The 17521-nt window shown below is 55.8% G+C and overlaps 1 protein-coding gene across 1 annotated transcript in view; it reads right to left on the minus strand.

Moving 5' to 3' along the window:
* Positions 1 to 17521, minus strand: part of CACNA1I (calcium voltage-gated channel subunit alpha1 I) — a gene marked incomplete at both ends in the record, with an annotated part of 79521 nt that overhangs the window by 52648 nt on the left and 9352 nt on the right. The window contains 2 exons of the mRNA XM_084254894.1: positions 8705 to 8838; positions 10315 to 10429. Of these exons, the coding sequence (XP_084111020.1) occupies positions 8705 to 8838; positions 10315 to 10429 (249 nt within the window). The remainder of the gene's footprint in view (positions 1 to 8704; positions 8839 to 10314; positions 10430 to 17521) is intronic.

Here is a 17521-nt window from a genome sequence, read left to right on the forward strand (position 1 = left end):
TCTACCAGAGCTGGGGGGAATGGCCTCACCAGGGATTCAACCCCCTATTTTGCCCGCTAAAAGGTGAAAGCCCTCAGGCAGTGGGCACGCACGGGCCGGACAGCCTTACCGGGGCACACCCCAGGTTGGGCCCACACAGGCCGTGGGCCTAGCAGGCTTCCAATCCCACTGAGCCTCCACTTCTTCATCTGCAAAATGGGGTAACACCCCCAAATCTTGAGAGTCTCGGGGTGTAAGACTGGCGCGCCCACTCAATAAACAGTTTGGGACAAACCAGCTCAGGAGCCACAGCCGGCCGTGAGGACGCGCCACCTTCCCCGCCACGCGTGGTCGTGGTCACGGCCACATGGGTGGGGTGGACCTGACACACCGGGCTGGGGTGGGGCGTGACAAGGTCTAGCCAATCAGAGCACGGCCTCATTCCCACTGCCCTGATTGGCTCTGGGAAACTCACATGACCCGCACCAACCAAGTCAAGCCAAGGAGGCAGCACCGCCCACTTCTTAGAACCATCGAGAAAGGAAAGGAGGAGACTCTCTGGGCTGAGCTGAGGGGCGGGTGGCCTCTCAGATCTCTGGACGGAGCGGACCCTGAAGCCACAGGCCCTTCTTTCCCTAAAGGAAAATATCAATAAACTCCCTTAAGCCAGGGCCAGCGGGTTCCTCTCGGATATCTGAGAGCCCGGCCTGAGGCCCCGACGGCGCAGCCCCTACCCGCCACGGCATCCACCATCCCGTTTCCATGGAGATGGGCCTGCGCTCGGCCTTCATTCTCCCTTCCGCTTTACTCCATAAGCAAATGAAAAATCCATATTCACCAAGATTTGCACTAGAACCTCCCAGGTCCACGCCCACCCAAACACAGTTCAGCTTGAAGCGGGTCAGGGAAATACCCTCTCCCTGGGCTCTGCGGTGCCTGTGCACAGTAGATACTAAGCCAATGTGTCTTGGAGCTTCCGCCTGCATGATGGCTCAGGGCCCAGGCTCGAGGGACTCCAGGAAGGTCTGACTTAGCCCTGACCTGCCCCCCAAGCACCCAGTCCTTGGAGGAGACTGGTACAGCCCAAGTCAAAGTGTAAAGTCACCAAGTGTAAAGTGATAGAGGCTGGAGGTGCCCTGGGCCAGCCAACACGTGGGATGCTTCCCTGGCCCACAGGTAATGCACACAGAGCCCTGCGGGAGGGAGACCAGCTACAAAGTCTCCTGGAAAAAGTCCCGATGATGACCCTCTAACACCCACAGCCACAGCCAGGTCTGCTGGTAGGCACAGGCCTCCGTGCAGCTTGCACCAGTTAGAATTTCGATTTCTCAACAGGTCCCATGCCCTGCCCAGTCAGCCCAAACAGCACTCCAGAAGCCCCAGTCAAGCCTGGAGACATGGCGAGGTCAGTCACAGCTTTGGTCGAGAATGACGAAGACACTTGGGCATTCCAAGCTGCCCCCCAATGTGCATTCTTTCTTCTTCCAATCCGACCTGACCTCAGGGAAGTAGTCTTGGTTGACTGAATCAAAATCAACAATATTTTGTTTTCCTAGCTTCCTCTGAGCAAGGAGGCCCACAAGACCCAGTTCTGCCTACACACTGGGATGGGGCAGGAACCTGAGAACGAAAATGTCTCCCTGATCCAAGCAGATAATGCAGCTGGCATCTCCTGCCTCCCTTCGCCCTGCCCTCCTGCTTTCAACACACACAATGCCCACAGCTAGCTGCTCCCGCTGCCTTGTGACCACAAAAGAGCTGGTAAATTACAAGGACCTCAGCCCTCTCACCAAAGAGTCATCAGCCAGAACCTCTGACCTCAGACCTTCATGTTCTGTCAGAAAAACACCCAGGATGTGCTTGAGCCACTGTGGTTTTCTGTTACTTGCAGCCAAAGGCATCCCTGACAAACAAGTACTACAGACCACGGACTTGACCCCAAGATGAGCAGCCAAGCACCCTGGGTTCCGCTCCTGACTCTGCCCTGTGACTGTGGGCAGGCCACTCCCTGTCCCTGGGCCTCATCTGTGAAATGGAACTGACCACAGTCCCTCCCTCGCAGATCTGGTGTTTGGATTAAGCCAGATAATGCACAGCATCCTGCCCACGTTGAGTACTCAGCAAACAGTAGACGTTTTTATTTTTATCAACCCCTGGATGATGCCTATGAGGATTCAATTCCCTTTGCTTTCAGAAATCCCACTGATGGGCACACTGGGCAAGAGGAACTCTCAGCAAGCAACCAGAGGGGGGTGTGCCTGCCTGATCTTTTCAGAAAGCGCTAGTCCAGGGATGAGGAACGATTCTTACTGGCATTTTGTTTCCCAAGAGCCAGTAAGAGCCAGGATGAGAAAGCTGTGAGGGGAAGATGTTTCCAGGGTGTGATAAATCCTGACCGGGCCTCGCTGCCTACTCCCTGGCCAAGGTGCTGAATTACTGACGTTACTGCTATTTGTGTTAACCTCATTACTGATGTTTGAAATCCCCATGCGGCGTGCCCATTGTTCTGCTCATGCAGCACACCTAATTGTCACGAGAAGTAATTCCAGCCCAGGACACAGATGCAGATACACAGCCCCTCCCATGCTTCCTCCCCTTCCTGAGGTTCCCAGATTTATGGGAATTGTGGTCTCCACCTGAAGTGCATCCCGAAAGAGGGGCTCCATGAGGGTCAAATGAACCAGCATAAGGACAGCCTGGAATGCAGATTCCTAGTCCTGCCCTATCTGCTGAGTCCAGGTCCATGGGGAGAGGCACAGAAATCTGTACTGTAACATGCGTTGCCACGATCCTACTGTCCCCTGAATTCTGAGGAGTACTGAGAAGGAGCACCAGGCCATGCACACGCTGGAGGGGCAGGGAGGTTGCCCATCCCAGATCTGCTAATGCATATTCCTCAGCAATTCCACAGCAGGCCAGCGCCTGGCTGCCACCACAGCCAAGCAGCTCCTGGTCCCTCTCTCAACCCAGGCAGGGCCCACACTGCCTACACCGGGTCAGGCTCCCACTCTACCTCATTCTGGAGAGAGCCTGACAGCCAGGCCCAACAGCCCTGGTTCACCCCAAGACCTGGCATCAACCTGGCATCAAATTCTTGGGAAAGCTTTTTACAGAGCAGGCCCCTCCCCACAGTTGGCAGTGGCCAGATAAGGGTTTCAGTTGAGGGAGGAGCTGGCATTACCAGACTGAGGCAATCAGGCAGAGAGATACACAGACAGGCAAAGAATGTCTCAAGTTCGACAAGAGCATAATGGAGTATTTCATGACCTCCTAATGGACAAAGACCGAAAAGCATAGTTTAAATAAGTTAGTGAGGTGGAAGCAATTATTACCCAAGGAATCCTGGGGCTCTGTCATGCACGGCAGAGTGTCTACTGAGGTGCCATGGAGCCTGTTCTCCTGAGCTGATCAAGTGTAGAAGATGAACTTAGCAAGTGACTGGCTCAGGACTCCAAAGTAAGATAACATTAATCAACATGAAACACAAAGTGCCGTATTTGGATTTAAAAAAAAACTCTGGTGTTGGGTCCCAGGGCAGGAGAGGCCTGGTGTGAAGGGTGAACGGCACCTGGGGGCGGCCAGGAACCCAACCTGACACAGCGTGGGGCCAGGGCAGCCCATTCTCTCCACCCCATGGGTCATGTTGGGAGGCTGGGGTCCTGCTCCCCAGCCAAGGACCGAGCAGCCCGCAGTGAGTGCGGGAGGAGAGGCCACCTCACCTGCTCTTTGACAAATGACGGAGGCGCTGGGGACAGCTCATGTGGCGAACGGGAGATCTGGGGAGTAAAGGCGCAGCTTTCCAAATTCTGAAGGACTGTCAATAGTCCGTCAGGGACGCTCTGCCCGCAGACCCCGGGCCCGCCTCTCTGGCTTCATCTCAGCACCCACCTACCCTGGGGGCCCCTGGGTCCTCTCCCTCACCTACCCTTCCTCAAATGGCCCCTCCGCCCTCTGCCTGCCTTCCCCTCCACCTGAGCCACCTCCCCTGCCCCCCCCCCGCCCCAGTACCTGGTCAACTCTGACCCCAAAGGCCTCCCTTCCCACTGCCCAGCCCAAGGGCCGGCCTGACGTCATGCTCAGTCAGTGCTGACCTGTGAGTGAACAAGTGGATGAATGGTGCAGTCAGGGGGGAGCAATAAGAAGACAAATTTCAGCTGAACCAAAGAAGTTTCTAGCACATTAGGCAGTCCCAATTTGGGACAGACTGCCTTGTGAGACAGCCTGTTAGTTCCCCGGGCAGCAGCATGCAAGCAGGGGCTGACTGGATGTGGCGATGAAGACTCTGACCTCTAAGGAACCTTCCAGCAATGAGGTTGTGTCTCTTCCAGGGCTGGAAGAAGGAGCCAGTAATTTGGGGAAGGGGAGGAGCAGGAAGGGAGAAAAATCCTCTGGGATGTCAGGCCTGTTACTCTGGAAACAGAACATTTATAGCACCAGCCTGGGTGGGACTGCGGGGGATGGGCAGCTCTGGGGACAGATCTTGGGTAGGAACAGGACTGCAGGGCTGGGCTCTGGACCCAGGGTGGTGGCTTCCCATCCTGGCCTCTGCACCCAGACAGGAAACGACCTTAAGGACAGGTTGGTCTCCGTCACCTGCACGGAGCCAGACACACAACTCTGGCCAACAAGGATCCATGGAACCAGGCCCGGCTCCAGAACGTGCGGCCCTCCTTAACCTCCTTTGCTAGGGCGTCCCTAAGACACAGAGCCCCTTGTTCAAAACATCACACATTTCAGAAATGGTGACAGTAGAGCATTAAACCAAGCCTGGGGCCCTCCTTAATCCCCAGGAGGGCGCTGGCCTGTGGAGCCCACCCCCAGGGCCCAGAGAAGATGCCAAACGACGACCTCAGCCCTGACCACGATGCCAAAGCCAGGCCTCCTTGCCCTGTTCGCTTCGGTCTTCACCGTCTTACGAATAAAGCTGGGCAGACAAGGCAGACGCTAAGCAAGACAGGAGCCTCTCCGGCCCAACAAGGGGCGCCGGGGGTATAACAGTGTAATCTTCATGGAAAGGGGAGGTTCCATGAGCCCTGCCCCACCTAAGGAAGGGTGGGGTCGAGCGGGGAGGCTAGAAAAGACTGGGGAGCAGAGACTTGGAGGAGAGACATCTTGGAAGAGTCTTGTCAGCCTTGGACTTGTTCCAGGGACTTGGGGAACATGGAAGGAGACACATGAAGTCAAGACATGTAGAGACACCTGGAAGAGACGCGGGTCAGAAGCCTGTGGGGAGGCTGACAATGGCAGCTGTTACCTTGATTTGTACTTTGATTTTGCTCCTTTCCTTCCAGGCCTGCTTGGCCCCTTCTGCCCCTTTCCTGCGGTTCCAGCCAGAAGGTGCCTTAGACTTGCGGCAAGTCTTCAGGCCTTAGCGAGCCTGGTTTGGGTCAACCTATTTGGCTGGACATTACCCAAGAGGGGATGGGTAACTTTGGGCGTTTCATTGGAAGACTATTTCCTTTTTTCTCAACTCTCTATATACACACGATCCTATTAAAGTTCTTTTACAGCAAAATCATGTTTGCCTTTATGCGGCACAAGGCAGAGCCCACTTGGGGCATGTAAGTTTTGGGGTTTGGGGGTGCCTCTCAGTCTGCCTGATAACGGGGGAGCAGTGAGTGGAGCCAGAAAAATAAATGAGGTCCCTGAAACATGAGTTAAGAAAAATTATCCTAAAATTTGGAAGTAAAGCAAAGAAGGGTAGGATTCTGGAGCATTAACACACCAGTCTAAGGATTGCTTCATTATCTGGGGGAATAGACTTTTGTTTGTGCCACTGTTGACTGTGAACTAGAGACCTGGCTGCTCTGAAATCGCGCGTTACCTCAGAGGTTTCTGTAAGTGGTTTCTGCCCACAAGAAGCACAAACCCAAAAATGAAGTTTTCTGATGCAATAGCTTGGACTCCAACGTAGCTGCCCCCATTCTTTCTCCGAGACCTGTTTTCGTGGTTCTGCTGGCCCCTCATTCACCAGCTGAAGAGATCTCAGACGCATGTTCCTTCTAAGGTTTGCTTAAGAGTCGTTTTTGTTTTGTTTTCTAAATTTTTGCAAGTTTTACTTTGAGTTCAGAATCGGGAGTAGACTCTCAAAAAGCCGAACCTGCATAAGGAGATCCGTGTGAACGCTGCATCCATAAAACAAGAAGACTCAACCTGCTCTGAACAGTAGACAATCCAAGAACTAGAGGCCTCCTTGAGAGTTAACAAGACGCAGAGGAAGGCCTCCCCGGTGGCGCAGCGGTTGAGCGCTGGGTTGCGAAGCTGCCCGCGGCCTCTGAGGCGCCGGTTCGATCCCCGGCTGCTCCCCGGCCACCGCAGGAGGGTCCCACGTGGCGCGCAGACCTCTCCTGCCGCCCGCTGCTCCCCTCAGCAGTGTCCTTCGGTCCTTCTGCCTGCTCTGCTCCCCGCTCTGGCTCTGGTGAATTCTCTCACCCTCCCGCGCTTCTGACTGTACCCAGTGCTTGTATAAACAAAACAAACAAATATAATAAATAAATAAATAAATAAATAAATAAAACATGCCTCTATAAAAAAAAAAATGCCTCTATAACAAGACGCAGAGGAGATGAACAGTCCTGACAGGGGCAGAAAACAGAGCAAACAACATGCAGGAAAGCCCACGAGTGACACAGAAGCCAGGGGCTTAAATCTACAAGGGGAAAGTGGACAGGGGTAGAGATGGAGAGAAATGCCCACTTCATGGGGGAGAGAGCAAGGAAGAAGAAAGGGAGGAGCAGAAAGAGGAAAGAGAACAGAATAACCACTAACCAAAGGAGAAATAAAAGCATTTTTTTGGTTTTTATAAAGATTTATCTATTTATGCATACAAGAGCTGGGGTATGGGCCAGAGGTGCGTGGGGTTGAGAGGATTCACCAGAGACAGAGTGGGGAGCAGAACAGGCAGACTGACGAAACACACTGCTGAGGGGAGCAGCGGGTAAGTCAGGAGAGGTCTGCTGCGCCATGTGGGTTGCTCCCTGGCTGGCCAGGGATCGAACTCGTGCTGCAGAGGCCGCAGATCGCTCCATAGTGCAGTACTCAACCCCTTGTGCCGCCAGAGAGGCCCAAAATAAAAGCATTTTTTTCTGACCTGAATAAATACACAGTCTGGAGTTTCTAAAGGCCATGCAGGGAGCAACCCTTCTCCTTGACTTGCCCCAGTGAGATGTCTGATCTCTGAGGGAAAGGAGAAAACCCCATGTATTTCTAGCAGAAATCTATCAGGCTGCCTACAAGGTAGGAGAATCGACCCAACTGGACTCATGAGCAATACCATGTTGGCTTCAACCCTCCAATGTGCATGCCAGGTCCTGAAGGAGAAGCAAATCTGACTCCAGAAGTGTGCAGAGAGAAACTGTCCTTCCCCCGTGAAGATGAAAGGAACATATGTTTGGACAGGCAAGACTAGAAAATTATCCAAACACCTTTTCTTCAAAAATAGAAATTAAAAAAAAAAAAAAAAAACTACTTAAGGATATGCTCCAGCCAAACCAAAATAAGGACGAACATGAAGAAGCTGGCAAAGGGGTGACATGGTGCACAAGAAACCCTACGAACCTGGCAAAGCTCCCAGTGAGGTCTAAATAATGGTTGACAAGGAGGCTGTGAAACTGAAACAGTTCTTAGGAAAAGAGGCTTAGAAGACTTGTAATATTCTTTAAAACCCTATGTGTGCAATTTAGCATACATCTGATGGTACCAACTACCCATCTCAGCCCTGGGCTGTCCATCTTCCCTGCCATTTCTCAATGGCATCTCACACACACATGAATACATGCACTCTTACAAACCTGACACATGTGCACACTCACACTTGTACATTCACACACACACTCACAGATCTCCTGCCTTCCTCTCTCCCTTCTCCCCTCTGCCATATTGGATCCTGACAGGCATGATCGATGCAGGCTCTCCTCCGGCTATATGTATCACCTGCTCTGGAAAGTCCTCAGACTCCAGCCCAGCCTGACTCATAGCTGCGTTCTGCCCAGAGTCTTCATCTTGGGATGAGACACGTTTACCCATGTGGCTGTCGGATGCCTCTCCCCAGACAGCAGTTGGCCAGGCAAGGCCTAGGTCTGGGTTTGCTGTCCCCCATGCCTCACATCTAGGATGGCATGAACATTTTAATCAGTGCCCATTCAACCACTGCCTGCTGAAGGAATGTGGGAATGGGTCACCAGCCTGGTGTGACCCAGGAAAGCAGGACCAACGCACAGGACCAAAGCAGGTCCAAGATGCTCCAAACGGGACGGGGTAACCTGGCCTCCCTGACTGAAAGCTGATTTCTTGGCAGAAATAACCAGCTTGGAGTCAGAGAGCCCCGGAGTCCGTGCTCAGCTGCTAACTTGGGGCATGTGCTAGGATAATAATAACAGCAATAACAATAGCTCTTTTTGATGTCGTTACTATTATTAATAACCCCCTTTTACAGATGAGGAAACAGGCTTAGAGAGGTGAAGGAACTGTTTTCAAGGTCACACAGTCAGTGTAAAGCAGACCCAGTATCAGCTGGCAGTGCAGGACACACGGCTTTCCACGGGAGAGGAAGGGATGTCTGCCCAGGTCACTCAGCAAAGGGGCTTCAGTCCTCCCACCCCAGGCGTCCAGGAAGGCCCCAGACGTTCCCACAGCTTTGTCACTACCACCAAGAACTATCACCAAGACTATTAACTTCTGGCAGGTATGCACCAGCGCCCAGGATGCATCTGACAGCTCTACCTACCCAGCCATGACGATGAAGAAATCCAGGCGGTTCCATGTGTCCCCAAGGTAGCACTTCTTGCCAAAAATGCCCAGGGCCACCATCTTGAGCACCATCTCCATGGCAAAGAAGACAAAGATGAAGTCATCGAAGACCTGCAGGAGCGGGAGGAAAGCAAGAGACAAGGAACGTGTGAGGCTGGGGAGCGAGACCCAAAGCCACGGTAAGAGATGGGGACACAGGGGTGGATGTGAGGGGCCTGGGAAAGACCCAGAAACATCTTAGTAGGAACAGAAACTCATAAATCCTGGCCCCAAGCAATCATTTCACAACTGAGGAGACAGCTATGACTAAGATCAGCCCATTCTAATGGTTCCCTAAAACCAGATAAAATGACAAGGGACCCAGATGGGGGTGGGACAAAGGGGGTCTCCCTAATAATTGCCAAGCATTGGGCAAGACACTTGACTTGCTTTCTGTCTTCTAATTCTTACAAGGAACCCATGGATAGCCTCGTCTGTAGCTGAGGAAACTGAGGCTCAAAGAGGCAAAGCTCTTGCCCAGATCACACAGCAGGTAAGCGACAGAACCAGAAGTGACACTCAGGTCTGTGTGACTCCAAAGCCCCCATGGGAGGAGCTTTCTCAGAACAGGCCTGACACTCCCACCAGACATAGGCCTCAGTGCCCCCTTCCTCTGCTCAGAAAGTAGGGCCAGTATATGCGGCCGTGGGCTGAGACAAGGCCTGGATGGGATACTTCTCTCTCCAGGACCAATACGGACTGCAACATTAAAGCAATTCAGCAACAAGGCACTGAGCACCTACTGTGTGCGGGATGGAGGTGAGGTGCCAGGGACATAGAGGAGAGGCCTCACTGAACTCACCACCGGGAGGGAAGCCAGTCAGGTACCCACTGAGGCAAACCAGGGCTGGCCGAGGAGCTAATCACCTACTCAGACCCCAAAACAAACAGAGATTCTGAGTCCGCAGGTTTGGGCGCCAGGGACCCAGATCTTTAACCTGTGCTCCAGGGGGTTCTGAGAGCCTGGCTGCTGGGGAACTGATTCCGGGGGGAGAAAAGGAGGCCGAGGGCACATCCTCCTGGGAGGACACTGGCTTTCCAAGGGAGACGGCCTTCAGTGCGCCACATCTGTAAAACGGGTATAGCCCTAACACCCTGCACTCCAGGGAGGCACATTCCCCATGGGGCCCCACCTGGGCCCTGGGGACAACAGGAGACACGGGCTGCTCGGAGAGGACGTGGAGAGTGTCAGGCCGCTCAGCCTCTATGCCGGGAGCACTGGGCAGGAGCAGCTGGCTTTGGCGGAGGAGGGTCGCCGGCACCGTGCCAGACAGAGGGCAGGGGCCTCGGGGTGTGGAGACCAACGGGGAGCTTGTGTTGGTGCCTGGGTGGGAGAGGAGGGTCCGGACTAGGGCAGAGGCCCAGAAACAGAGAAGGGGGTGGAGGGGAGAGAGGGTGGAGGGTCGGAAGGGGCATGGGTAAGAAAGGTTGAGCCAGGCAGTGGGGGGGGCGGGGATGGGGCCTGGCCAGGGCAGGTGGGCGTGGCAGTATGCGGTGGGCGTGGCAGTGTGGGGGGCGTGGTGGTGCATTAAGTGGGCGAGGCCTCACCTGCAGGATTTTGCAGCGGTCTGACAGGCAGTCCATGTCGTCGCACGGCTGATACATGCCGAGCGTCACGCAGTTCAGCAGGATCACCAGCATGCTGACACATTCAAACCATGTGCTCAGAGTCAAGGACAAAAACAGCCGGGCGGACCCCAGCGAGGGGTGCAGAAGCACCCCCAGGTGCTAATAGCCCCACCCCCTACAAATAGCTCATACACCACTTTCCTGCTTCTTCCCGCTGCAGGTGCCTTCCCTGAATGGATCCATCACTAAGTTTTCAAAGACCCTAGAGACCGTGGAGCCTGCTTATCCCCATCACAATAGACATGGCTGTGCCTGCCAACTCACCAGAGAATCCAAACCCACTTCCTGATCCCAACCTGGGAGTTCCCTGGGGCCAGGAAGGAGAGGTCCCTAGAAGTCTGACCGGCAGGCCACCTCTGGATCATCCCCGGACTATCCCACCCCTTTCTGACTGTCACTGCCCTCCTTTTCTGACTGCCCCTCCCCAACACATGCTCCCCCATGTCCACCCCAGTCCTGCTTGGGAGCCTCCAAGGGCCCTCCGGTGTGGCTGAGATTAGCTGGACATCCTGTCCTCTCCATGATTGGAGTTAGAACTCATTGCCAGACTCTGGAATGTCTGTGTCTGGTTCCCCCCTAGCCCCTGTACCAATGAGGGGGTGCTCAGCATCCTCAGGCAGAAAGTCCCCTGCAGCCACCAGCTCTGGGCAGGGCATCTGGGGCACAGACTTAGTGCCAGATGAGTGCATTCCCCCCTCACCCCCAGGCCAGGGTGCTCTCCTCAGTAGCCCCTCTTCCTTCCTCCCAGACCAACTCCAGGAGCACAGACAGTCCTGGAACACAGCCGCCGGGGCTCCAGGGCCACCACTCCCAGATCCCAGCACCAGAGGGACTAGAGCTTAGGGACTCCGCTCCTGGGTCACTCACAGGCCATACAGTCATTACCCAAGCGAGAAAGCCTTCTCTCAAAGGAGGGACGCTGCCCATGTCACCCCCACTCCTACCCCCCAAAATGGAGTCACAGGAGACCGGTGGCCACCAGCTCTTGTGCCATAAAAGCAAAATAACAGGACGGGACCAGGGGACCTGCAATAACCAGCTCTGAGGTTTCAGGCAAGCCCTTTCCCATCTCTGAGCCTCTGGATGTGCCTCCTCACTGGTCCCCCCAGATCTGCTCTGGCCCAGGGTCCACCCTCCCTGCAGCAGCAAGGGAAACATCACCTCCCTCTCCCACTCAGTGACTCCCTGTCTCTCCCAGTAGAAATTTCAAAGCCCTCACCACTGTCTACAAGGTCCTGCCTCCCCCCTCCCTCAACTTCAAGCCCTTCTACCCTCACTGTGGCCCACCTGCTCCAGCCTCACAGGCCTCCCGCCACCTCTCAGACACATCTACCTCAGGGCCTTTGCATGTGCTGCCCCAGCTACCTGGAAGACTTCCCAAGACCCTCAAGCTTCTTTGTCACCTCCTCTGAGAAGTTCCCACCCAATCTCTCCAGCCCCTGGGGCCATCACACCTTCCCCTGTTCCCAGAACGTATGCTCTGGAGCTGTCTTGTCTTTATCCACAGCTAGAACCCACTCTCCCAGCGGGCTGGGGTTTCACATTCACAGCTCTGGCAGTGACAGCATCATGCAGGACTCAATAAACGTCGGCTGCATGAACAAATCCACCTCCCTGAGTCCTGCCCACTCTTATGGCCAGTGATTTCTGAGTGTCTCCAAACGAAGCCCCCTACCCCACAAATTCAAAGCCCCTGCCCTAACTAAGCTCACATGAAGCCACATGGCCAGAAACTCAGTCAGACCCCACCCCTGGGGGTGCTGGTGAGCACCTCCTGCCAGATGGGAGACTGACCTGGTTTCCCTGGTAACAGCCACCCCCGCATCCTCAGGCCTTTGCTCACCTTGCCATGCTTCCTTCCCTCTTGCCTCCCCTTCGGACCCTCCTCGCCCCAGCCCTGCTCCTTCCTGGCCCCACCCCACCCCACTGCCACTCTCCCACCACAGTCTGTAATTAATTTCAGTCACTGCCAAGGCCCCCTTCCAGCCTGAGCATCGCTCCAGCAGCAGCTTCATCATTAATTAACTTTTCTGAAGTTCAAACGTTCTAATTACCAGAGAACATCCCTCACCGTCCTCGCCTCCCCCTGCCTGCCAGGCGCTCTCCTAACGGCCTCCTCTGCTCCCTCTGCCCTTCCACCAGCTTCAGGTTCAAGGTGCACTTACCAGGTAACCCCCAGGAGCTTGCCACCCCTACTTCTTCCGCGTGGGGCCAGCAAGCCCACTGTACAGACGAGGAGGCTGAAGCTCCCTAGTCACAGCATCAGGAAGTATTGGAGCTGAACGTCCCACCAAGACTGCAAAGCTCCAAGGTCAGTGCCCTCCCCTGACACAGGGCCTGCCCCTACCTGTGACCTGCCCCTCTTGCCCGAGGCCTCACCCGAGCCTTGCCAGCCTCCCTCTGGCTTCCAGCTCCAGCCTCTGCCCTGCACAATGACCAGGCCTGAGCTTTGTGCCCCACGCTCTCTGAACACTTTGCAGGAGTTACCCCATTTAACCCTCCCAGGGCTCTTATGAGGCCCATGTACAAATGAGGACATGAGGCATACAGGGGAACAATTGGCCCAAGGTCACCAGCTGGGAAAAGGCAGAGCTGGGCTATGAAGCCACAGCCTGCTTGTCTTGTCCCCAGGCTTGTCCTGCTGCCAGCTTCATCTGCAGGAAGCCCTACTCTGATCATGCCTCTCCGTGTTCAGAAACTTCCACGGCTCCCCATCACCCTCCTCACCGTGATACCCGAGGCCTCCTCGACTCTGACCTCAATGACCTCTTCCAGGCTTATCTCCCACTGGCCTGGGCACACATGGAATGTCTTACTGTCCCCAAGCTGAGGAGCTGCACTCTGCATGTGCTTTCCCAGTCACCAATATCTCTACCAAACTCCTACTCATCCTTCAGAACCCAGTCCATTTGTCACCGCTTCTCAAATGGCCCCTTGAAGTGCTTTCCCCCATTCACAAGGTCGTGGCTCCTCTCCAGAAGTGCTACCTACCCACCAGAACTAGCTCATTCCCAGTAATGAACCTGGCAGTAACCATGACTACTGTGTGCCAGTCCCCAAGGGACATGGTCCAGCTTTCATCACAGCCCCCCTGGGGAGGTGAGGAATCAGACCTGAGGGCTGCAGCAAAGTGCCCAAGGTCACACCGTCCGAGCTAGTGAGCCCTGCAGGAGTTTCTGGGGCTCCGCCAGCTCAGCCTGTGCGCTGACTCCCCCCAGGGGGCAGACAGAGTGGCTTTCACCTCCAGATCCTCAGCTTCAGACACTTGGAGATGGACAGTCTGGGCCCTGCCCCGAGGAAATCCCAGATGGCAAAACTTGGGCCCTTTCCAAGAGCCCAGGAGGCTCAGAAGTCAGGCCAGAGCTGGCACGGCTGCCTGCAGTTCCTGACATGCTCCCCACTGGCTCAGGGATCAAAGGCACCAGCCCTCCCTGAACTTGAACCAGACCACGAAGTGGGGAAGGAGACTGTCACGGGCTGAGCAGAGAGTGGGCTGGCCCAGAGCAGAACTTTCTGTCACTGGTCACAAGCATCGAGGGACTCAGGGAACATGGTCAGGCAGGTTCCGGACACTCTGAGGGAAGACAGAGGCCCTAGGAGGGAAATATGGGGTCACCAGGACAGTGGGTCTTCCACAACGCCAGGGGCCGCCACAGCAAAGCTCCAAGACCCCTGCCCACCCTCTGAATCTGTGCACTTGGGGCCCAGCCACCTGGTCAATTTCATCATCCAGACCCTGGCTCTATCAGGTGACCTTTGTCACAGAGCAGCGCCACTGACCCTTCAGGGAGCAACGGAGCCAAGCCCCAGTGCAAAGGTGGGGAGGAAGGGAGAGCCGTCCGAGGACACGGGGGCCTGGAGCAGGAATGGGCTTCAGACAATGGATTCCCCACCCACAGGACCCTGCGTCACCACTGGCTCTCAAACCCACACGGAACCCCACGTTCCCCCCAAAAGTCCAGGCTCCTCACACCTGGGGCCAGCACAGCACAGCCACATGTGGACATTTGGAGCTGCTTGTCGGTGGCCACAGGCACCTTTAAAGAGCACAGAGGGGAAAACAAACCAGCGGGCAGCCTTGGCAGCCAAAGCCACCCAGACGCTGGGTTGAGGTGTAGGGGGACAGCCCAAGGGTCCTTGGGGCCCTGGAGCCCCACCTTCCTGGCGCTGCCCATGGTCCTCAGCACTGGGACCTCAGAGCCCAGCAGGGGATTCACGAGCAGTTATTAAGCACCTGCTGTGTACCAGGCATCGAACTAACAACCGTGGTAACTGTGGTATCCACGGCAAACATTTCTGGCTGCCTTGGGCGGTGGGAGCCAAGGAGCGCTCTAACCAGAGCGCAGGTGTGCTCTCGTTTAAACCTGCAGCAAACCCAGAGGCCCCAAAGAGAATCTGTACAGCTCGAGACCCGGCCAGTGTGTGAGGCGCGTGCAGCAGGGAAAAGCCCTCTCTGTCACCCCCTCCCAGAACAGGGCCAGCGACCCCGTTCTTTGGCTTTGGAAGCAAAAAGCCACCTCACCACTGAGGACTGAGAGTCCACGTCGGTGTGTCTGCCGGTCACTAATATTACTACCTCAAGTAGGAAAAAAAAGGGTGTTCTCAGGAACCCCACAGGCCGACGACGACCTCGGAGCCTTTCATGTAGAACCAACCAGCTCAGGCCTGACAGTGTGGAGAGCCGTCCCAGAGCATCAGCAAAGCTTCCCACAAACTGGCAGTTACTATCGTTACCCACATCCTACAGATAAAGAAACTGAGGCACCAAGAGCTGGCTCCAGGGCTCCAGCCCCGGCTGTCCAGTGGTGTGGCCGGCATGTGCGGGGTAAGGTTTGAACCCACCTCTTGCAGACACCAGAGGCCAAGTTCCCAGCCATGCTCTGCTGCCCCAGCCTGGGCCTGGAAAGCCAGTGGCACGTCTGCCTTTCCTTGCTCTCCACCCGTCTCCTGGTGAGACCGGAGGGAGTGCAGGCGTCAGCCACCCAGCTGTGTCTAGGGGGGTCAGGATGGGACGGTGCCCCATCGCAGGGGAAGGAGAGGGTGTGAGGGTAAGGAGGTAAGGAGGCAGAGGGGTGCCTGCCTCAAGGCCCCCACCAGTAAGAGGACACACTAGAGTGAACCCTAACTCTGCCTCACACCCTGGTTGCTGGTGTGGGAGGGGGAGACAGGTCACCCGGGGTCCTCCCCGAGACGAGAGCGGAGGGGCTGGAGGACTGGATGGAGGGGCAGTGCTGGATGCCCCCGCAGGCCCTGGGGGCATCCACTCACTAGGAGCCAGAGCCAGAGGCCTGCATGGTTACCATAGTGACCACCACCCTCTGTCCTGCAGGCCCAGCTGACAGTCACAATTTCTGTAATTGGGGGGCTCTGGAGGGGGGTAGGGTGGGAGTGCTGGGTTTGGCTGGGGTGGCCTAGTTTGTTTTATTTTTGTCAAATCTGAAATCTGGTCCATTTCCCAGGGTGCTCCCTCAGTTGTCTAAATAAATCAAGTAGAGATCGGGGGTTAGGGGCTGCATCCTCCTAGGTGGGGGAGGCAGGAAAGCTGGGCCAGCCCCTGCGAGGAGGTCCCTCTCCTTGGGCCCTCAGTGGGGCCAAGCTGTGCTCCTGGGCCTGGGCTGTGCTCCTCTGAGGCCCAGCGTCCGTGGAGCCCCCACTGCACACCTGCCCGTGCATCCACAAATGAGGTGAAGCAGGCTCCCTCCTGCCCGGGGATGCCAGGGCGGTCCCTGTTCCAGGACCGGGTCATGATGTGTGGCCATGTAGCACCCACTCTGGTGACAGCAGTTACAGCCTGTGCTCCTGCCCTGGTCGCCAAAGGGGATAGGCACTCCCTTAGTCACTCACTCACTCACTCATTCCGCTGGTCTCTGTGAGCAACAACCACTCTAGAAAGCCGCTTGGCTGCCTGAAAGCAAAACACTGGCCTACGCGTGCGTCCAGCAGCGCCCCTCCTGAGTACGAACCCCAGTGGACCGCCGACACAAATCCACATAAAGGTGCTATTCATAGCAGCCCCCCACGGGGACAGCCCACATGCCCGTCGATGGGAGAATGAGTCCGCAGCAGAATTCCACTGGGGATGACGCTGACCCCAGAGGACATGTGGCCACACCTGGAGACGTTTTTGGTTGTCACGAGCTGGGGAGGCATGGGGTGGCATCTAGTGGGTGGAGATCAGGGGTGCTGTCAGACACTGTATGGGGCACAGGACAGACCTGCCACAAATACCCTAGCCCAGCACACCAAGTGCCTGCAAAACCCTGCGGCATATCCATTTGATGCAATGCTACCCGGTATTGGGGTGGAATACTACTCAGCTACGAAAAAGAGCTAATGAGTGCTATGCACCACTACCTGGGCAGCGCTCCCGAGTACACACTGGGTCTCAGAACCCAGACACCAAAAAGCAGAGCATTTACGTTCAATCACATGAAGTGAAAAATCAGGGGAAGGCACCTACAGTGAAGGAGCTCAGAAGGATGGGGTAAGAGGCAGTCTCCATCAGGGTGAGGGACGAGGGGGTTTCCGGGAGCTGGAGATGTTCTCTTTGGCCCCAGGGGTCACAAGATGACAGCCACAAGGGAAAGTACCTTGAACCGGACTCTAAGAATGGTGAGCCCTACTGCATGTATGTCTTACCTTGATAAAAAGTGCAATAAGGACAAATAAAAATGAAACAAGGAAAAAAGCATCAGCACCTGCCAGGGTGCCTGCAGGGACGACTCCCATGGGGGCCTCACCACAGCCCTACCAGGGAGGTCGCCCCGGCTCACCGACTTACCCAAGGCCACGGCCAGCAAAGGGCAGGGCTGGGCTTGGAATAGCACACCAACCGTCTCCTTCTAAGAATCTGCTCCACCCACGCCCACGGCAGAGCGAGGCAAAGCAGCCTTCATTACACCTGCTAACGGAGAGGAAGGCGCAGGTTCACAGAGGGCACTGGGACTCAGCAGTGGTGCTGGGACAGAAAGCTACTCCATAAATTGAGCAGATGTCCTGGGCAGATGGTCCCAGGCCTCTCTCCACTCACACGCCTCCAGCCACAGGGCGCTCCCTACACACCCAGCCCGGGCCGGCTGACTCCACTAAAATCTCTGGCGTCTCAGCGGGCAGAGATCCTTTGGGG

Source organism: Talpa europaea, assembly GCF_964194135.1.
Source record: "Talpa europaea genome assembly, chromosome: 15".
Taxonomy (NCBI): Eukaryota; Metazoa; Chordata; class Mammalia; order Eulipotyphla; family Talpidae; genus Talpa; species Talpa europaea.